Source organism: Oncorhynchus masou, chromosome 27, assembly GCF_036934945.1.
Source record: "Oncorhynchus masou masou isolate Uvic2021 chromosome 27, UVic_Omas_1.1, whole genome shotgun sequence".
Taxonomy (NCBI): domain Eukaryota; kingdom Metazoa; phylum Chordata; class Actinopteri; order Salmoniformes; family Salmonidae; genus Oncorhynchus; species Oncorhynchus masou.
The window spans coordinates 52,609,688-52,632,187 of NC_088238.1; the positions used below are offsets into that span (position 1 = coordinate 52,609,688).

The window sequence follows — 22,500 nt, forward strand, 5'->3', positions numbered from 1 at the left end:
AGGCAACAATCAAACAAAAACACAATCACTTTGAGAGGAGGCGGCGATGGGAAAAGGGAAACCCAAACTGCAGAGGGCAACACTACTACACCAGACGAATGGAGAAGTAAAAGGTTAAGGGTGATATTAGGACAAGAATGCCAAAGAACACCCATCTAGACACGTGTGCAGACTGGCGCTCGCTGGGCTAGAGCAGCGGAGACACCTTTGAGGGGTAGGATGCAGATGTCTATGATGCTAGCCAGAAAAACAACATGCAAACAGGATGCATGACCCAAACCGAAAGGAAATGTACAGCACAATGAGGGACCAGACCGATGGAACAACCACAGATGCATGTAGTCAACTGAAAAAGGAGAGGGTTTTAAAGAACTGGGAAATCTAAGTGAGGGGATAGGGATTCCACTGTCAACGGTGAGAAGAGGGGTGAATGTAACATTCATATTGTTCAATCTAAGAGCTATATGAACTCCCTTCACTACACCTCCTACTTGCCATCTATGTTTGTGCATGTGCTAACAACTAGCCAGTAGCTTATAAACAACCCCTTCCATAATCTTTCCATTACTTTTACAGGTAATTACACAAATTGGCACTAAGTGACTTTGAACATACACATACAGTGTAATTTGATTGCTTGAGTCATTTACAGTAGTTATGAAACCCATAACTGGTTAGAATAACAACGATCTCCCGCTGGTCTTTTGTTCTGCTGTACAGTAGGCTCTCTCGTTTGATTCCACTCCAACTCAGGGGTTGGATGGCTAACACCACCTACTTACTGTAGGCATCGCTCCTCTAGTCACCTAGAAAATGAAAAGCTGTTCCCCCTCTTTATTTTTCCCCTTTTCCTTATTTTTCCCCCTAGCAAGGTAAGGAGTGAGGACGTATTATTGGTTTTCATAAGTTCTATATATATATAAAAAAATATCAACAGGTAACAAAACCCTGAATAAAAGGGGGTGTCTGGAGAGTTACGTGGCCACACGGATACTAGTGTAATGATTGATATATGTATGTATATATAATAGCCATGATATATGCATATACATATATTCTTTAATGTAATTGGTTTATCAATAAACAACAACCAAAAGATAAGGGGGTCAACTCTTACATGCAGGGGGCCAGGCCAGTAAACTCAGAGGTAACAGGAGTTAGTGTTAGTGATGGAGACTGTAGATCGGACACAGTCGAGACATTCCAAGAGATTGTCCCTACATGCCATGTAAGTTTGGTGGGGAGAGTGTAACCCTTTTTTTTTTATTATTGGGGGGCCCAAATCCAGTCACAGGAAGTAAGAAACTAAGCAACAATGGCTATCTGGGAAGCCAAACAGAACAAAATCCCGTTCCCTTTCGTTTCCTCTGTAGATGCCTGTTGCCTGCATGTGTTCATCCAAGACGAACCATGAAATCAGTCATTTACTGTCCTTAATTCTTATTTATACATCAAAGAAAAGTATCTACTTTAAATTTGATTTACAGCGTTTTTTGCTTTGGCAACAAACACCTAAGGCCTAGTGTTCATTGAGTCATTTATACTAGTGCATGGCAATGCTGTAATTCAACATGTAAATCAATGATCATTCTTCTGGGGATATTAATGAAGGAATTGCCATGGATATAACCAAAATGTCTCCTCACAAAATATCCACATCAGTGCTCTGACGCCAACCAGCCTCTTACCCTATCCTTGCTGATTTACTCTATTCCTTTCTAAGAAATACATCACTTTTCCCATTTCCTTACGCCAACCAGCCTCTTACCCTATCCTTGCTGATTTACTCTATTCCTTTCTAAGAAATACATCACTTTTCCCATTTCCTTACGCCAACCAGCCTCTTACCCTATCCTTGCTGATTTACTCTATTCCTTTCTAAGAAATACATCACTTTTCCCATTCCCTTACGCCAACCAGCCTCTTACCTTATCCTTGCTGATTTACTCTATTCCTTTCTAAGAAATACATCACTTTTCCCATTTCCTTACGCCAACCAGCCTCTTACCCTATCCTTGCTGATTTACTCTATCCCTTTCTAAGAAATACATCACTTTTCCCATTTCCTTACGCCAACCAGCCTCTTACCCTATCCTTGCTGATTTAGTCTATTCCTTTCTAAGAAATACATCACTTTTCCCATTTCCTTACGCCAACCAGCCTCTTACCCTATCCTTGCTGATTTACTCTATTCCTTTCTAAGAAATACATCACTTTTCCCATTTCCTTACGCCAACCAGCCTCTTACCCTATCCTTGCTGATTTAGTCTATTCCTTTCTAAGAAATACATCACTTTTCCCATTCCCCTTACGCCAACCAGCCTCTTACCCTATCCTTGCTGATTTACTCTATTCCTTTCTAAGAAATACATCACTTTTCCCATTTCCTTACGCCAACCAGCCTCTTACCCTATCCTTGCTGATTTACTCTATTCCTTTCTAAGAAATACATCACTTTTCCCATTTCCTTACGCCAACCAGCCTCTTACCCTATCCTTGCTGATTTACTCTATTCCTTTCTAAGAAATACATCACTTTTCCCATTTCCTTACGCCAACCAGCCTCTTTTACCTTATCCTTGCTGATTTAGTCTATTCCTTTCTAAGAAATACATCACTTTTCCCATTCCCTTACGCCAACCAGCCTCTTACCCTATCCTTGCTGATTTAGTCTATTCCTTTCTAAGAAATACATCACTTTTCCCATTCCCTTACGCCAAACCAGCCAGCACCCTATCCTGTCCTGATTTACTCTATTCCTTTCTAAGAAAGACATCCTTTTCCCAGACACGCCAACCAGCCTCTTACCCTATCCTTGCTGATTAAGTTATCTATTCCTTTCTGAACCAGAATCACACTGTAGGTCTCACTTTTCCCATTTCCTTACGCCAACCAGCCTCTTACCCATCCTTGCTGATTTACTCTATTCCTTTCTAAGAAATGACTTATTCCCATTTTTGGGAACCACAGGCCTCGGCACACACATATCCTTGCTGATTTAGTCGAACCTGTTCTAAGAAATACATAGACTCATTTCAATCTTAACAATACGCCTTCAACTAAGTTAGACAAATATATTTGCTGATATATTTTTTCTAAGAATTACATCACTAGGTTAGCTTAGTTATATAACACACTGTTTACCTTTCTATCCTTGCTGATTTTCTTATTTACCTTCCTTTCTAAGAAATACATCACTTTTCCCATTTCCTCTTACCCTATCCTTGCTGATTTACTCTATTCCTTTCTAAGAAATACATCACTTTTCCCATTCCCTTACGCCAACCAGCCTCTTACCCTATCCTTGCTGATTTACTCTAAAAAAGAAATACATAGGTTTTCCCATTTCTTGTCAACCAGCCTCTTACCCTATCCTTGCTGATTTACTCTATTCCTTTCTAAGAAATACATCACTTTTCCCATTTCCTTACGCCAACCAGCCTCTTACCCTATCCTTGCTGATTTTCTATTTTTCTAGGAAATACATCACTTTTATTTGGTAAAACGCAGAAACAGACTTGCTGATTAAAATAAAGACAAATAGACATCATTGTTTTCCTACCTTAATCTGATTTATTTTCAGTAAGAGCAAACGGATTCCTTTCAAACCAAAGAAATACAATCATTTCCCATTTCCTTACGCCAACCAGCCAAAGTTTCTTTTACCCTTTTATCCTTGCTAAACCAGATTTACTTGCTATTCCTTTCTAAGAAATACATCACTTTTCCCATTCCCTTACGCCAACCAGCCTTTACCCTATCCTTGCTGATTTAATTCCTTTCTAAGAAATACATAATAAACCAACCAGCCTCTCAATCCCTGATTTACCTTATTCCTTTCTAAAATAAATAAATCACTTTCCCATTTTTATTTTTACCCTATCCTTGCTGATTTACTCTATTCCTTTCTAAGAAAGTTTACATCACTTTTCCCATTTCCTTACGATAAACCAATATCTTTATCCATTTGTTTACTCTATTCCTTTAAATAGAAATACATCAGATGACTCAGCCTCTTATTCCTGATTGACACTATGTTAGTTCTAGAAATACATCAACCAAATCCAGCCTAATACCCTATCCTTGCTGATTTAGTCTATTCCTTTAAAAAGAAATACATCAATTTTCCCAGAGGGGTTACGCCAGACCAGCCTCTTACCCTATCCTTGCTGATTTAGTCTATTCCTTTCTAAGAAATCATCAAGGAAAGCCTCTTAGCAGTTCAGTATTTAGTATTTTTCCATCACTTTTCCCATTCCCTTACGCCAACCAGCCTCTGATTTAGAATCGGTGCTATTCCTTGCTGATTTACAGTTTCTATTTTTCTAAGAACTTTACATCAGTTGCTTTTCCCATTTCCTTATTACAAAAATTACCAGCCTCTTGGAAGCAGAGACAGTTTAGGGAGCTATGGAGTCTATTCCTTTCTAAGAAAAACATGCAAAATCCTTACGCCAACCAGCCTCTTACCTATCCTTGCAAATTTACTTCATTCCTTTCTAAGAAATACATCACTTTTCCCATTTCCAGCCAAAACCCTATCCTTGCTGATTTACTCTATTCCTTACAATCACTTGTTAAGAACTATTTATACTGATTTATCACTTTCTTTCCCATTTCCTTACGCCAACCAGCCTCTTACCCTATCCTTGCTGATTTACTCTATTCCTTTCTAATTGAAATACATCACTTTTCATTTTGCCAACCAGTATCTTACCCTATCCCTGAGAAAGAAGATTTAGTTATTCAAGTTCACTTCCTAAGGAAATACATCACTTTTCCCATTCCTTACGCTAACCAGCCTCTTACCCTAGACACTTGCTGATTTAGTGTCTATTCCTTTTAATGGCAAATAGTTGCTGATTTACTCTATTCCTTTTTCCACTTTTCCTTGAATGAACCAGCCTGTACTGCTATCCTTGCTGATTTACTTATTCCTTTCTGAAATACATCCTTTTCATTTCCTTATTCCCAATTAGTGGAGAAATACATCAGGAAACGTTTAGTTAGATGACTTGTGTGTGTGTGTGTGTGTGCTGATTTACTCTATTCCTTTCTAAGAAATACATCACTTTTCCCATTTCCTTGTGTGTCTATTTATCCTTGTCCAGAAATACATCACTTTTCCCATTTCCTTACGTGTCTACCCTATCCTTGCCTATCCTTTTGCAGCCTCTTTGCTCACTTGTATGTTAGTCTATTCCTTTCTGTGTGAAATACATCACTTTTCCCATTTCCTGGACGCCAACCAGCCTCTTACCCATCCTTGCTGTTTTAAGAAACACTTTTCCCATTCCTTTCAACCTATTCCTTTCTAAGAAAATACATCACTTTTTTCCCTGTTCAACCAGCCTCTACCCTATCCTTGCTGATTTAGTCTATTCCTTTCTAAGAAATCACTTTTTCCCATTTTATACGCCTGCAACCACTTACGTCAATCCTTGCTGATTTAATCTAGGAAATACAGTTCCAACTTTTGGTGCCTGCCAGCCTCTGTATCCTTGCTGATTTACTCTATTCCTTTCTAAGAAATACATCCATTTACTTGCGCTCTGTATACAGTATGTGCTGGGATTGACTCTAAGGAAATACATCACTTTTCCCATTTCCTTACGCAACACAGCATCTTACCCTATCCTTGCTGATTTAGTCTAAAAAGAAATACATCACTTTTCCCATTCCCTTACGTTAAAGCCTCTTACCCTATCCTTGCTGATTTACATCTATCGCTTTCTAATGACGCCAACCAGCCTCTTACCCTATCCTGATTTACTCATTCCTTTCTAAGGAAATACATCACTTTGTCCCATTTCCTTACGCCTCTCAGCCTCTTACCTATCCTTGCTGATTTAGTCCCTAAACACATCAAGAAATACATCAGCCTTTAACATTTACTCAAAGGGATTGCTCAACCAAAACAATGGATTTATTAAATTAGACAAATTAAGAAGGTGACAATGACTTTGTCCCATTTCTCACGCAACCAACCAATTATTACCCTATCTTTTTTTGTCTAGAAGCATGATTAAATACGTGTGTTGGGTTTCAGATCCCCCAACCAGTTTGATGTCTGAAACCTGAATTTATCTGGGATTCTACAAAGTTCTTACATGAAGGGACAGTCTAGGAATGCATGGGAAAATTAATCTCCTCAAACTGATGATGATCTTATCCTTGAACATAAAAGTGGGGATGACTTTCATAAAGTATGGAATACAGTCAGTCTGAAGTCATCCCTTCATCAAAGTTTTGGACCCTATCCTTGCAAAATGTATGTTCACACCCTGAAATGAAAAGTTGCCACAGAGATCTTCAACCATCATTCCAGACCAATACTCCCCTTTAACTTCTAAGCATGTCAAAGACAGGAGCATGTAACACCTTAAATAATTGAGGAGGGAGAAAGAAGCCTGAGAGAGATAGGCAAAGAAAGACAGCAGAGAAAAGAAGGGGGCTATATTCACTAAAACCTTTATAAGTGTAGAGGCAGGATGGAGTCCAGAGAAGGGGCAGAGAGAGAGGAGGCTAGAATCAGACTGTAGGAGAGAGAGGGGGAGGGAAAAGAGAGGTGGCAGAGAGAGAGGAGAGAGGGGGCAGAGAGAGGGGGGAAATCAGAGAGGGTGGCAGAGAGAGAGAGAGAGGGAGAGAGGGAGGAGAATTTGAGTGGCAGAGAGAGAGAGTGGGGGAGGAGAGGGTGGCAGAGATAGAGAGGGGGAGAAGAGAAGAGGGGTGGCAGAGAGAGGAAAGGGGGCAGAGATTTCAATGGGTAACAAGACAATTGCCTTCAACTAAGGGAGGACAAGATATATTTGCAGAGATTTTTACGTAATCAATTCAAAGTCGACTAGGTGGCAGAGAGAGAGTTATAGAGAACACACTGTTTAAGTAGACTGACAAAGGGTGGCAAACTTTCTAACATTAAATATAGAGAGATCTAGGGTAGAGAGATAGTAGAATATTACCCAATTGGCCTGAGTTCTTACTAGGGTGTCACTGGGGTTGTAAAAGTAGGGGTTATTCTCTGTCAGTGGAGTCCGCTGTGTAGGGTCCACATCAAGGACGGTTGTTGAAAAAAGAAAAATAGGGGATAGGTTTTGTCAGTTGTCAATTCAGAAGTTGATATCTTTCTTGGAAAATAATTCTTTATTTCTTCATACGGACAGGTGAAAGGGGGCAAAACAAATCTGGCAGAGAGGGTGTTGCAAAATTAAATTTTTTGGGACAGAGGGGTGATGAGAGGGTGGATAGGGAAAATTTTTGCAGGAAGGAGGAGAGGAGTATTGATGGTAAAAAGCAGAAACAGACAAAGAAGTAAAATAAAGACAAATAGAGAGGTGATTGTTTTCAGCTACCTTGGAATCGATGGAAGTTTGTATTTTCAGAAGAGCAAACGGAATAGAAAGAGGTAACGGAAACCCGGGGCAGGGGGGAACCAAAGCAAAGACAATTAGAGATGATATCTACCATATAATGCAGTTTGTTGACCATAGAGTGTCCAATGAGAGAGGGTTTCAGGAGAAAAGAGGGGGAGGGGGGTGAGAAAGCAAAAAAAGGTGGAGAAACCGTAAACTCAAAGTGGCAGAACTGAGAGAGGGTCAAAACAAATTTTTACGAGATGAGAGGGTGGCAGATAAACAAGGGTGGCAGGTTAATTTAAGAGAGGGTGGCAGATAAGAGGGTAAACCAACCAATCAAGAGGGGGATGAAATGTCCAAAAATAAATAAAGTAGGCTTTATTTTATTTTTCAATATCATACAAATCTTCCAAATAAAGAAATAAAGAAAGGAGAGGGTGGCAGAAAGTTTGACTTTTCGTATTAAAGGGTTTGGCAAAAAGGGTAGAAAAGATAAAACAATATCATTACATTTGTTAGTAGGGGGGATTAAGGGTGGCAGAAGTTAAATAGAAAAAAGAAGAGATGACTGAGAGGGTGGCAGAGAGTGAATGGGAATGTTAGTTGTACAAATTAAAGGAAAACCAAATCACAAAATAATATAATACATTGAGAATTCAGAGAGAAGAGGGGGTTAGGGTGGCAGAAAAAAGAGGGGTGGCAAGAGTTAGCAAATCAATTTTCAGAGAGGGTGGCAGAGGGGGGGGGTGGGGCTTGTTTTTGAGTGGCAGAAAGGGGAATGAAGGAAAAGCAGTTCAGTATTAGTATTAACCACTTCTGATAGGCTAGTCTTGACTGTGAGGGTGGCTGAGAGAGGGGGGACAAGCTCTGGCAGAATCGGTGCTCCATTGCAGCAGGGGTGTGGCCAATCAGGGAGAATGCTTGGCAGGTTATATTTTCTTAAGGTGGCAAACTTTATCTGGCAGCTTTTCTCTAGATCTTGTGCAAGAAACAGTTTGGGAGTATGGAGAAGCCAGAAAAAACAGCAAAATGTAAAGAGGGTTCAAAATTACCACAACAGTTAAAATGGCTAAGAGACGAAGGATAGCAGTATTGACAATGATAATCAGAAAGTTAGAGCTTTTCCATTTCAATGGGGTAAGAACAATTAAACAAAAATTACATTTATTGCATAGTTGGAAGCAGAAAAGAGAGCAAGAGCGCGAGATAAAGAGATACATAAATGAAAGAAAGAAAGAAATGAAGAATGAAAGCAATTGAAATACATTTAGTTCAGAGAGGGGGCACATGCAGTATCCTTCAGTCTGCCTCCTGAAAGAGAGAGATATTCAGTTATTCAAGTTCACTTCCAAAACAGACCAAAACCCATATCCTCTACTCCTAGAGGGTGAGCAGAAACAAACACACAAGACACTGTGTTAAGAGTCCACTATTTATATGTACTTAATGGCAAATAGTTGCCTAGGTTTTCCTCACAATTCACTGTGAATGATGACAATGAATGTACTGCAATGTACTGTAATTTTGAATTCACACTTTGTCATGTGATGGGAAGATGAAGCCTGATGTCATTTCAACCTTAATTCCCAATTAGTGGAGAAAGTAGAGGTTTGAGTTAGAGGGTGGCAGAGAGAGAGGGTGGGAAAGAGTGGGGGTGAGAGGGTGGCAGAGTGAGTGGGTGCGTGGGTGCAGAGTGTGTGGGTGTGAAAGAGAGTGTGTGTGGCTGTGGGTGTCTGTGTGTGTGGCAGAGAGAGAGAGGGGGTGTGCAGAGCAGAGTGTGAGTGTGGCAGAGAGAGGGTGTGTGAGGGTGGTGAGAGAGGTGTGTGTGTGGGTGGCTGTGTGTGTGTGGGTGGCAGAGTGTGTGTGTGAGGGTGTCTAGAGCTTGGGATCTGAGAGTCACCAGGAAACGTTAACAGGGTTTCAGGAACACAGTAGGGTGGCAACCTAACTTCCATTTTCCCTGAAAAACAGAAGTGGGACTCCGCTTTTTGTTATTTATAGGCCTGCAATGTTAGGGTCAGATGCTTGCATGCAAACGTGTATGAGAGGTGCCTGCATTGAGGACATAACGCAGCTCTGTGTTGCTCAGGGTCTGTATGTGCCCAGAGGGTGGCTTAGGGCGTGTATGGCAGTATGTGTGGGAGTGGAATAAGAGTGGAGAGACACACATCTGAGCTACACAATGCCAGCGGGGTTAGTCAAAAAAAGAAAATGGCCGAGACTGTTCGATCCCGGGTCACGTTAGTGGGGGAGCCGAGGGTGGCAGAGCATCTCCGGTCTGCTGCTAATGACTTATGTTAATCCATTAATTAGGTAAATAAGTTCCAACAGTGGGTGTGGTGGCATATGTATGGGGGAAAGAGAGGGTCAAAGACCTACAATGCGGAGAGGGTCTCTAATCGTCCCAAAACACATCAACAGATACATCAAGCCCATAACTTGATTGGTACTCAAAGGGATTGGTGACGCAAAACAATGGTTTATTAAATTAGGGAGCAAAGAGAGGGAAGGTGCACAATGACTTTGTGTCTTTGTCTCACAGGCAGATAGCAATTATGTGAATCATCTTTTTTTTGTGAGAAGCATGATTAAATATTACGTGTGTTGGGTTTCAGATCCCCCTGGGGTTTGATGTCTGAAACCTGAATTTATCTGGGATCTCTACAAAGTTCTTACATGAAGGGACAGTCTAGGAATGCATGGGGAAAATTAATCTCCTCAAACTGATGATGATCTTTCGATGAACATAAAAGTGGGGATGACGAACATAAAGTATGGAGAGGAGTCAGTCTGAAGTCATCCCTTCATCAAAGTTTTGGAGAGAGGTATTACCAAAATGTATGTTCACACCCTGAAATGAAAAGTTGCCACAGAGATCTTCAACCAACATTCCAGACCAATACTCCCCCTTTAACTTCTAAGCATGTCATAGCATGGCCGCATGTTAAATAATTGAAGGGAAGATGGCAAAGAAAGACAGAGGAAAGAAAGAGCTAGAGGGTTTAATATAACAGGGGGAAACTATCTGAGATTCACTAAAACCTTTATGAACCTGTAGAGCGAGAGGAGAAAGAGAAGGTGGCAGAGAGAGGGTGGCAGAGGGAGGTGGGGGGAGAAAGAGGGTGGCAGGGTGGCAGAGAGGGGGATGAGAGGGTGGCAGAGAGAGAGAAAGAGAGGGTGGCAGAGAGAGAGGGGGAGGAGGGTGGGAGAGAGAGGGGGGAGGGGGAGAGGGTGGCAGAGAGAGGGGGAGAGAGAGAGTGGCAGAGAGAGAGAGGAGAGGGTGGCAGAGAGGGGGGAGGAGAAAGAGAGGGTGGCAGAGAGAGAGAGAGAGGGGGGGAGGGAGGAGAAAGAGAGGGTGGCAGAGAGAGGGGGGAGAGAGGGTGGCAGAGGGGAGGGGGAGAGAAGAGAGGGTGGCAGAGAGATAGAGAGAGAGGGGTGGAGAGGAGGGAGAAAGAGAGGGTGGCAGAGAGAGAGGAGAGAGGGGGGGGAGAGAGAGGGGGGAGGAGAAGAGAGGGGTGGCAGAGAGAGAGGGAGAGAGAGAGGGTGGAGAGAGAGAGAGAGAGGGGAGGAGAGAGAGAGAGGGTGGCAGAGAGAGAGGGGGGAGAGAGGGTGGCAGAGAGAGAGAGGGGGGTGAGAGGGTGGCAGAGAAGAGAGGGTGGCAGAGAGAGAGAGGGTGGAGAGAGAGAGAGAGAGGGTGGGGAGAGAGGGGTGATGAGAGGGTGGCAGAGAGAGGGGGAGAGAGAGGGGGCAGAGAGGGGGAAGAGAGGGTGGCAGAGAGAGAGGGGGGAGAGAGGGTGGCAGAGAGAGAGGGGGTGAGAGAGGGTGGCAGAGAGAGAGGGAGGGTGGCAGAGAGAGGGTGGCAGAGAGGGGGGAAGAGAGGGTGGCAGAGAGAGGGGGGTGAGAGGGTGGTAGAGAGAGGGGGGATGAGAGGGTGGCAGAGAGAGGGTGTGGCAGAGAGAGAGAGAGGGTGGGAGAGAGAGGGGTGATGAGAGGGTGGCAGAGAGAGGGGGAGAAAGAGAGTGGAGAGGGGGAGAGAGGGTGGCAGAGAGAGAGGGGAGAGAGAGGGTGGCAGAGAGAGAGGGGGTGAAAGAGAGGGTGGCAGAGAGAGAGAGGGGTGGAGAGAGAGAGAGGGTGGCAGAGAAGGGGGATGAGAGGGTGGCAGAGAGAGAGAGGGTGGCAGAGAGAGGGCAGAGAGAGAGAGGGTGGCAGAGAGGGGGGTGATGAGAGAGGGTGGCAGAGAGAGGGGGAGAAGAGAGGGTGGCAGAGAGGGGGGAGAGGGGTGGCAGAGAGAGGGGGGAGAGGGTGGCAGAGAGAGGGGGTGATGAGAGGGTGGCAGAGAGAGGGGGAGAAAGAGAGGGTGGCAGAAAGAGAGGGGGGAAGAGAGGGTGGCAGAGAGAGAGTGGGGGGGAGAGGGTGGCAGAAGGGGGGTGAGAGGGTGGATGAGGGTGGCAGAGAGAGAGAGGGTGGCAGAGAGGGGGGGTGAGAGGGTGGCAGAGAGGGGGGTGAGAGGGTGGCAGAGAGAGGGGGGGGATGAGAGGGGGGAAAGGGGGTGAGAGGGTGGCAGAGAGAGGGGGATGAGAGGGTGGGGGGAAAGAGAGAGGGTGGCAGAGAGAGGGGTGGATGAGAGGGTGGCAGAGAGAGAGAGAGGGTGGCAGAGAGAGGGGGGGGGTGAGAGGGTGGCAGAGAGGGGGGGGTGAGAGGGTGGCAGAGAGAGAGGGGGATGAGAGGGTGGCAGAGAGAGAGAGAGGGTGGAGGGGGGGGATGGCAGAGAGAGAGAGAGGGGGGAGAGGGTGGCAGAGAAAGGGGGTGAGAGGGTGGCAGAGAGAGGGGGGGTGAGAGGGTGGCAGAGAGAGAGGGTGGCAGAGAGAGAGGGTGGGAGAGAGAGAGGGTGGCAGAGAGGGTGGCAGAGAGAGGGGAGAGAGAGGGTGGCAGAGAGGGGTAGAAAGAGAGGGTGGCAGAGGGGGGTGGGATGAGAGGGTGGGAGGGGGGAGAGAGGGTGGCAGAGAGAGAGGGTGGCAGAGAGAGAGGGTGGGAGAGAGAGAGGAGGAGGGAAATAGAGGGTGGCAGAGAGAGGGGGGATGAGAGGGTGGCAGAGAGAGAGTGGGGGAAAGAGAGGGTGGCAGAGAGAGGGGGATGAGAAGGTGGAGAGGGTGGCAGAGAGGGGGAGAGGGGGAAAGAGAGGGTGGCAGAGAGGGGGGAAGAGAGGGTGGCAGAGAGAGGGGGATGAGAGGGGGAGAGAGGGTGGCAGAAAGGGGGAGAGGGTGGCAGAGAGAGGGGGGAGAAGGGTGGCAGAGAGAGGCAGAGAGAGAGAGGGTGGCAGAGTGGGAGAGGGTGGCAGAGAGAGAGGGGGCAGAGAGAGAGGGTGGCAGAGAGAGAGAGAGGGGTGGCAGAGAGGGTGGGAGAGAGAGGGTGGCAGAGAGAAAAGAGGCAGAGAGGGGTGGAGAGAGGGTGGCAGAGAGAGAGGGGGAGAGGGTGGCAGAGAGAGGGGGTGAGAGAGGGTGGCAGAGAGGGGGAGAGAGAGGGTGGCAGAGAGGGGTGAAAGAGAGGGTGGCAGAGAGAGGGGAGAGAGAGGGTGGCAGAGAGAGGGTGGGGGGGGCTGGAGAGAGGGTGGCAGAGAGAGGGTGGCAGAGAGAGAGGGTGGCAGAGAGGGGGGTGAAAGAGGGGTGCAGAGAGAGAGGGTGGGAGAGAGGGGGAGAGGGTGGCAGAGGGTGGAGAGAGGGGGAAAGAGAGGGTGGCAGAGAGAGAGGGGGCAGAGAGAGAGGGTGGCAGAGAGAGGGGAGGGGGGGAAAGAGAGGGTGGCAGAGAGAGAGGGGGGGATGAGAGGGTGGCAGAGAGAGGGGGAAAGAGAGGGTGGCAGAGAGGGGGAGAGAGGGTGGCAGAGAGAGAGAGAGGGGGAAAGAGAGGGTGGCAGAGAGAGAGAGAGAGAGAGGGTGGCAGAGAGAGGGGGGAGAGAGAGAGGGTGGCAGAGAGGGGGGAGAAGAGAGGGTGGCAGAGAGGAGGGGGAGAGAGGGGGGCAGAAAGAGAGGGTGGCAGAGAGAGGGGTGGAGAGAGGGTGGCAGAGAGAGAGGGTGGCAGAGAGAGAGGGGGAGGGTGGCAGAGAGAGAGGGGGATGAGAGGGTGGCAGAGAGAGAGAGGCGGGAGAGAGAGAGGGGGAAGAGAGGGTGGCAGAGAGAGAGAGGGTGGGGAAAGAGAGGGTGGCAGAGAAAGGGGGTGAGAGGGTGGCAGAGAGAGTGTGGGGGATAGAGAGGGTGGCAGAGAGAGGGGGGATGAGAGGGTGGCAGAGAGAGGGGGAAGAGAGGGTGGCAGAGAGGGGGGAAAGAGGGTGGGAAGAGAGAGAGAGGGTGGCAGAGAGAGGGGGTGAGAGGGTGGCAGAGAGAGGGGGAGGGGGTGGCAGAGAGGGTGGCAGAGAGAGGGTGGGAGAGAGAGGGGGGGGAGAGGGTGGCAGAGAGGGTGGCAGAGAGGGGGGAGAAAGAGAGGGTGGCAGAGAGAAAGAGAGGGTGGCAAAGAGAGAGAGGGTGATGAGAGGGTGGCAGAGAGAGGGGGAGAAAGAGAGGGTGGCAGAGAGGAGGGGGGAAGAAAGAGGGTGGCAAAGAGAGAGGGGGAGAGGGTGGAGAGGGTGGCAAGAGAGAGGGGAAGGGGGAGAGAGAGGGTGGCAGAGAGAGGGGAGCAGGGTGGCAGAGAGAGGGGGGAAAGAGAGGGTGGAAGAGAGGGGTGGAGAGAGGAGGGTGGCAGAGGGAGATGAGAGGGTGGCAGGGAGAGAGGGTGGCAGAGAGGGTGGAGAGGGGGGAGAGAGGGTGGCAGAGAGAGAGGGGGAGAAAGAGGGTGGCAGAGAGAGAGAGGGTGGCAGAGAGAGGGGGGGAAAGAGAGGGTGGCAGAGAGAGAGAGTGGGGGGAGAAAGAGAGGGTGGCAGAGAGAGGGGGATGAGAGGGTGGCAGAGAGGGGGGCAGAGAGGGGTGATGAGAGGGTGGCAGAGAGAGAGGGGGGAGAAAGAGAGGGTGGCAGAGAGGGGGGGAGAGAGGGTGGCAGAGAGGGGGGGAGAGGGTGGCAGAGAGAGGGGGGAGAGGGTGGCAGAGAGAGAGGGGTGGCAGAGAGAGAGGGTGGCAGAGAGAGAGAGGGTGGAGGGGGGGAAGAGAGGGTGGCAGAGAGAGAGTGGCGGGAAAGAGAGAGGGTGGCAGAGAGAGAGAGGGGGTGAGAGGGTGGCAGAGAGAGAGAGGGTGGCAGAGAGAGAGGGGGGGTGAGAGGGGTGGCAGAGAGGGGGGTGAGAGGGTGGCAGAGAGAGGGGGGGATGAGAGGGTGGCAGAGAAAGGGGGGAGAGAGGGTGGCAGAGAGAGGGGGGAGAGGGTGGCAGAGAGAGAGGGTGGCAGAGAGAGAGGGTGGGAGAGAGAGAGGAGGAGGGAAATAGAGGGTGGCAGAGAGAGGGGGGATGAGAGGGTGGCAGAGAGAGGGGGAGAAAGAGAGGGTGGCAGAGAGGGGGGTGGCAGAGAGAGGGTGATGAGAGGGTGGAGAGGGGGAGAGGGTGGCAGAGAGAGGGGGAAGGGGTGAAAGAGGGGGGGGAGGGTGGCAGAGAGAGGGGGGGTGAAAGAGAGGGTGGCAGAGAGAGAGGGTGGCAGAGAGAGAGAGGGGGAAAGAGAGGGTGGCAGAGAGAGAGAGGGGTGGAGAGGGGTGGAGAGAGGGGGTGGCAGAGAGAGAGAGGGTGATGAGAGGGTGGCAGAGAGAGGGTGGCAGAGATGAGAGGGTGGCAGAGAGAGAGGGGTGGGGGGGTGGGAGGGGGAGAGGGTGGCAGAGAGAGGGGGTGATGAGAGGGTGGCAGAGAGAGGGGGGAGAAAGAGGGGGTGGCAGAGAGAGGGGGGGAAGAGAGGGTGGCAGAGAGAGAGGGGGGAGAGGGTGGCAGAGAGGATGAAAGAGAGGGTGGCAGAGAGAGAGAGAGGGGGTGGCAGAGAGAGAGGGTGGCAGAGAGGGGGATGAGAGGGTGGCAGAGAGAGAGGGGGTGGCAGAGAGGGGGATGGAGAGGGTGGCAGAGAGAGGGTGGGAGAGGGTGGCAGAGTGGGTGGGGATGAGAGGGTGGCAGAGAGAGGGGGGTGAGAGGGTGGCAGAGAGAGGGGGTGAGAGGGTGGCAGAGTAGCAAGAGAGGGGGGGGAGAGGGTGGCAGAGAGAGGGGGAGGGTGGCAGAGAGAGATGAGAGGGTGGCAGAGAGAGGGGTGGATGAGAGGGTGGCAGAGAGAGAGGGGGAGAAAAAGGGGTGGCAGAGAGGGGGGGATGAGAGGGTGGCAGAGAGAGGGGGAAAGAGAGGGTGGCAGAGAGGGGGGGTGGCAGAGAGAGAGAGGGTGGGAGAGAGAGGGGGAAAAAGAGAGGGTGGCAGAGAGAGAGGGTGATGAGAGAGAGGGTGGCAGAGAGAGAGGGTGAAAGAGAGGGTGGCAGAGAGAGAGAGAGGGTGGCAGAGAGAGAGAGGGTGGCAGAGAGAGAGGGGGGAGGGTGAAAGAGAGGGTGGCAGAGAGAGGGGTGGATGAGAGGGTGGCAGAGAGAGGGGGAAGAGAGGGGTGGAGAGGGTGGCAGAGAGAGGGGGGTGAGAGGGTGGCAGAGAGAGGGGGGATGAGAGGGTGGCAGAGAGAGAGGGTGGGATGAGAGGGTGGCAGAGAGAGAGAGGGTGGCAGAGAGGGGGATGAGAGGGTGGCAGAGAGAGGGTGGGGGGGTGAGAGGGTGGCAGAGAGAGGGGGGTGAGAGGGTGGCAGAGAGAGGGGAGATGAGAGGGTGGCAGAGAGAGGGTGGGAGAGAGAGGGGGGGAGGGAAATAGAGGGTGGCAGAGAGGGTGGGGGGGATGAGAGGGTGGCAGAGAGAGGGGGTGAAGAGAGGGTGGCAGAGAGAGGGGGAGAAAGAGAGCGTGGCAGAGAGGGGGTGGCAGAGAGAGGGGTGAGAGAGGGTGGCAGAGAGAGGGGGAAAGAGAGGGTGGCAGAGGGGGGGAAGAGAGGGGGTGAGAGGGTGGATGAGAGAGAGAGAGGGGGGCAGAGAGAGAGGGTGGGAGGGGAGAGAGAGGGTGGCAGAGAGGGAGGGGCAGAGAGAAGGGGGGAGAGGGTGGCAGAGAGAGAGTGGGGGAAGAGAGGGTGGCAGAGAGAGTGGATGAGAGGGTGGCAGAGAGAGAGGGTGGCAGAGAGAGGGTGGGAGAGAGGGGGAAAAGAGGGTGGCAAAGAGAGAGGGGGGAGGGTGGCAGAGAGAGAGGGGGGGAAGAGGGTGGCAGAGAGAGAGAGGGTGGCAGAGAGAGAGGGTGGCAGAGAGAGAGAGGGGGGGAAAGAGGGTGGCAGAGAGAGAGAGGGGGAAAGAGAGGGTGGCAGAGAGAGGGGGGATGAGAGGGTGGCAGAGAGAGGGGGTGGGGAGAAAGAGAGGGTGGGAGAGAGGGGGAAAGAGAGGGTGGCAGAGAGAGAGGGGTGATGAGAGGGTGGCAGAGAGAGAGGGGGGGAGAGGGTGGCAGAGAGAGGGGGGAAGAGAGGGTGGCAAGAGAGAGGGGGGGAGAGGGTGGCAGAGAGAGAGGGGGGTGACAGAGAGGGTGGCAGAGAGAGGGGTGGCAGAGAGAGAGGGTGGCAGAGAGAGGGGGAAAGAGAGGGTGGCAGAGAGGGGGGGATGAGAGGGTGGCAGAGAGAGGGGGGGTGCAGAGAGAGGGGGTGGCAGGGAGAGAGAGGGGGTGAGAGGGTGGCAGAGTGAGGGGGGATGAGAGGGTGGCAGAGAGAGAGGGGGTGAGAGGGTGGCAGAGAGAGGGGGATGAGAGGGTGGCAGAGAGAGAGAGAGGGTGGCAGAGAGAGAGGGTGGGAGAGAGGGTGGCAGAGAGGGGGAGTGGCAGAGAGAGAGGGTGGGAGAGAGAGGGGGGAAAAAGAGAGGGTGGCAGAGAGAGGGGTGATGAGAGGGTGGCAGAGAGAGGGGGAGAAAAAGAGGGTGGCAGAGAGAGGGGGGATGAGAGGGTGGCAGAGAGAGGGGGAGAAAGAGAGGGTGGCAGAGAGGGGGGGTGGCAGAGAGAGAGAGGGTGGGAGAGAGAGGGGGGAAAAAGAGAGGGTGGCAGAGAGAGGGGTGATGAGAGGGTGGCAGAGAGAGGGTGAGAAAGAGAGGGAGGCAGAGAGGGGGGGAAGAGAGGGTGGCAAAGATAGAGGGGGGGAGAAGGTGGCAGAGAGAGAGAGGGGTGAAAGAGAGGGTGGCAGAGAGAGAGAGGGTGGCAGAGAGAGAGGGTGGCAGAGAGAGAGGGGGGGGAAGAGAGGGTGGCAGAGAGAGAGTGGGGGAAAGAGAGGGTGGCAGAGAGAGGGGGGGATGAGAGGGTGGCAGAGAGAGAGAGGGTGGCAGAGAGAGGGGGGGTGAGAGGGTGGCAGAGATAGGGGGTGAGAGGGTGGCAGAGAGAGAGAGGGGGATGAGAGGGTGGCAGAGAGAGGGGGGTGAGAGGGTGGCAGAGAGAGGGGGATGAGAGGGTGGCAGAGAGAGAGAGAGAGGGTGGCAGAGAGAGAGGGTGGGAGAGAGAGAGGAGGGGGGAAATAGAGGGTGGCAGAGAGAGGGGGGATGAGAGGGTGGCAGAGAGAGGGGGAGAAAGAGAGGGTGGCAGAGAGCGGGGGGAGAGAGGGTGGCAAAGAGAGAGGGGGGAGAGGGTGGTGGAGAGAGAGGGGGGGTGAAAGAGAGGGTGGCAGAGAGAGAGAGAAAGTGAAGAACAGACAAAAACATTACTAAGTCTCACATACACAGGAACAATACACAAACACACGTCCCTCACCCCGTCCTGCCCTGTCTCACCCCGCCCTGCCCTGTCTCAACCTGCCAGGGGATTTATACGACAAGGCCTCCCTATATTCAAAGCCTTCGGCTGTGGAATGACGACCCTCGTCAGCCCACGCCTTCCCTGTCTATAATTGACACATGTGGGACAATGAGACAGGGAGGAGGCGGCGGCCATTGTTTGCTGATGGGGGGATAAAACTCCTAATCGTGTAAACAAGAACAGACACATCGTTTTTTTTAAGCGCTGTCTAAGGCGCTTCCATTGCACTAGCTTCTATCTTCTCCACATACATTATTAATGTGGGGAAAAGACTGTGAAAGACCAATTAGAATAGTTTCACCATGTAGCCTCCACTTGCGGAAAGAGAAGAGAGAATAGACATGTTTCCCCTGTCAACAGTCTGGGGAATGCGGTAAAGCACTAAGGTCCAGAAGCAAATGAGATGAGAGCCAGATCGTGTTGACCGAGTAGCCGAGAATGGGGCTATCAGGGGTTTGATCTTTACATACATGTCACCATGGACATAGTTAAAATGTCACAATCCGGATAAATATTTTAGTGCGGCTGTGTAAAAGATCAATGGTTGGCAGACTCCGAAGGCCCACTGTAGAATTGGTCTGGGTGGATTTACTGCAAAGAACAAGTGAGCTGTAAGACTGATGACCGCTCTCATAAAATATCAACTTCCAATTTAGCTAGTAATAGTCAATTATAAAAAGAGACAGAGATAAATCCTATTGGCTGGGGGAAAAAAAGGCTAGTATTTTTCATTAGACCTGAGGTAGTTGAGAGAAGGTAATGAGTTTTGTATAGTAGAATATTAACTAGAGCTCCTAGAAGAGAGGCTGCATTCAGAACTCATTCAAATGGTCACATACTGTAGTTGATCACAACAGGTATCAAATTGTTACTGAGGGGTGTGCATGTGTGGAATGTGTTTGTGTGTATGGTGCATATGGTTGGTGTGTGTTTGCATGTCCTGTATGTATACCCTCATGTTTGTATTTCATTAGATATGTGATTCTATGAGGCACATGTACAGTGCCTTCAGCAAATTTTCACACCCATTGACTTTTTCCACATTTTGTTGTGTTACTAAGTGGGAATAAAATTGATACAATTTTCATTTTTTTGGTCAAAGACTGACAAAATATTTTAAGAAATACAACACAACAATATATCTTGATTAGATAAGTATTCAACTCCCTGAATGAATACATGGTAGAATCACCTTCAGTCTTTCTGGGTAAGTCTCTAAGAGCTTTGCAAACCTGGATTGTACAATATTTGCCCATTATTCTTTAAAAAATGATTCATGCTCTGTCTAGTTGGTTTTAAATCATTGCTAGACAGCCATTTTCACGTTTTGCCATAGATTTTCAAGCAGATTTAAATTCAAACTGTAACTAGGCCACTCAGGAACATTGAGTATCATCTTGGTAAGCAACTCCAGGGTATATTTGGCCTTGTGTTCTAGGTTATTGTCCTGCTGAAAGGCGAATTAGTCTCCCAGTGTCTGTTAGAAAGCAGACTGAACCAAGTTTCCCTCTAGGATTTTACCTGTGCTTAGCTCTATTCCGATCATTAAAAAAAAGTATTTGCTCCCTAGTCCTTGCCGATGACAAGCATACCCACAGCATGATGCAGCCACCACCATGCGTGAACATATGAGGAGTGGTAGTCAGTAATGTGTTGTGCTGGATTTGCCCCAAACATAACGCCTTGTACTCAGGCCAAAAGTACATTTCTTTGCCACCTTTTTTGCAGTATTACATTAGTGTCTTGTTTCAAACAGGATGCATGTTTTGGAATATTTGTATTCTGTACAGGCTTCCTTCTTTTCAGTCTGTCATTAATGTTAGTATTGTGGAGTAACTACAATGCTGTTGATCCATCCTCAATTATCTCCAATTGAAGCAAATAAACTCTTAACGGTTATAAATCACTATTTGCCTCATGGTGAAATCACTGAGCGGTTTCCTTCCTCTTCGGCAACTGTGTTAGGAAGGACGCCTATATCTTTGTAGTAATGCTCAAATGGATATTCATTGTCTGTTTATGAACCATTGGAAAACATCACCGATCTCTGTGGATGAATCTGTGATTGAAATTCACTGATTGAATGAGGGACCTTACAGATAATTATATGTGTGGGGTACAGAAATTGGGTAGTCATTTAAAAAATGATGTTAAACACTATTATTGCTCACAGAGTCCATGAAACTTATGTGACGTGTTAAGCACATTATTACTCCTGTACGTATTTAGGCTTTGCAATAACAAAAGGGGTGAATACTTATTGACTCAAGACATTTCACCTTTTCATTTTTGTATTAAATTGTAAACATTTCGAAAACATAATTCCACTTTGATATTATGGGGTGTCGTGTGTAGATCAGTGACACAAAAATCTAAATTGAATTCACTTTAAATTCAAGCTGTAACACAACAAAATGTGGAAAAGTCAAGGGGTGTGAATACTTTCTGATGGCACTGTATGTGTTTTTCATGCAACACATGTCGCAGCGGACGAGTCAAACGGAGTATCGCTGGTCAGTGGAGGCCCGAGAGGAGTCTTTCTACCAGCTAGTTAGTTTGCACTTTCATTCCAATCCTCTCTTGATACACCCTTCCCTGCCTAATTTCCTTCCCTCCCTCAACCCCAACACCACAGCTAAGGCTTCCAGGAATGGAAATTGACAAAACACCAGCAGATGAAAGTATAAATGTCAGTGCAATTATGCAGACAGATGGGGCTGTGTGTGCAGCCACAAAATAAAATGATGGCCTATCGTGCCTAAGAAGATGTTTCTCCTCTGCTATCCCTTTCCCTATAAACATCACTCTCTCTCTCTCTGTCTCGCTCTCTTCCCCTCCCCCATTTGTGTATCTCCAAAGATGCTACATGCAACCTGTGTGAGTGTGCTCTAATGGTCCAGAGATGTTGAACGTAAATCTACAGTAGGTCTGGTTAAAATGGCTGTAAGATGCAAACTAGGACATGAATAAACATGACAGGCGGTGACCGAGCTATTAGTGGTGAAGAAGGGCTCTATCTGAGTGAGAAGGGGTGAAGATGTTTATAAACATGAAGGCGCACACACACGTGCACGCGGACACGTACACCTACATACATACATACATACATACATACATACATACATACATACATACATACATACATACATACATACATACATACATACATACATACATACAAAAAAGTATTTAGTCAGCCACCAATTGTGCAAGTTCTACGACTTAAAAAGATGAGAGAGTCCTGTAATGGTCATCATAGGTACACTTCAACTATGACAGACAAAATGAGAAAAAAAATCCAGAAAATCACATTGTAGAAACATCATGCTTTGGGGCTGTTTTTCTGCAAAGGGACCAGGACGACTGATCCGTGTAAATGACAGAATGAATGGGGCCATGTATCGTGAGATTTTGAGTGAAAACCTCCTTCCATCAGCAAGGGCATTGAAGATGAAACGTGGCTGGGTCTTTCAGTATGACAATGATCCCAAACACATGCCATTTCTCCCAACTGTTACACCACATGCCTTTTCACCCAACTGTTACACCGCATGCCATTTCACCCAACTATTACACCACATGCCATTTCACCCAACTGTTACACCACATGCCATTTCACCCAACTGTTACACCGCATGCCATTTCACCCAACTGTTACGCCACATGCCATTTCACCCAACTGTTACACCACATGCCATTTCACCCAAATTTTACACCACATGCCATTTCACCCAACTGCTACACAACATGCTATTTCGCCCAACTGTTACACCACATGCCATTTCACCCAACTGTTACATCACATGCCATTTCACCCAACTCTTACACTACATGCCATTTCACCCAACTGTTACATCACATGCCATTTCTCCCAACTGTTACACCACATGCCTTTTCACCCAACTGTTACACCACATGCTATTTCACCCAACTCTTACACTACATGCCATTTCACCCAAATGTTACACCACATGCCATTTCACCCAATCCACAGCGAGTCTGGCCTCTCGCATCATGCATTAGCCTGTATCACCCCTCCCGAAGAGTCCGCTTGCCTCACCCTTGCGTCACCCCCCTGACTGCCACTGTTGCATTGAGGGTCCAACACATTACAGCTACTTAACATGTCATCTGTAATAACACAGTACCAGGATCATGGGGGCACACTGTCATTATGTCTGATAGATTTGTTATCTCTTGTGAACAAGTAAACTAATGGTGATATGATATTACCATTATGAATGTTGCCACTACACCCTAGACAATCCGAATGGCGTTTTAACTCACCTGGATTTAACTACGATAAGCACTGGCGGCCATTACCATCGATAGATTGCTTTGGTCTTATTGATTTTGCAAGGTG

The 22,500-nt window shown here is 48.6% G+C and overlaps 1 protein-coding gene across 1 annotated transcript in view; it reads right to left on the reverse strand.

The window, feature by feature from the left end:
* The window catches only part of LOC135516400 (neurexin-1-like), a 1,013,356-nt gene that overhangs the window by 601,749 nt on the left and 389,107 nt on the right, over positions 1–22,500 (reverse strand). Inside the window, exon 7 of the mRNA XM_064940681.1 lies at positions 7,464–7,500. Coding sequence (XP_064796753.1) covers positions 7,464–7,500 — 37 coding nt within the window. The remainder of the gene's footprint in view (positions 1–7,463; positions 7,501–22,500) is intronic.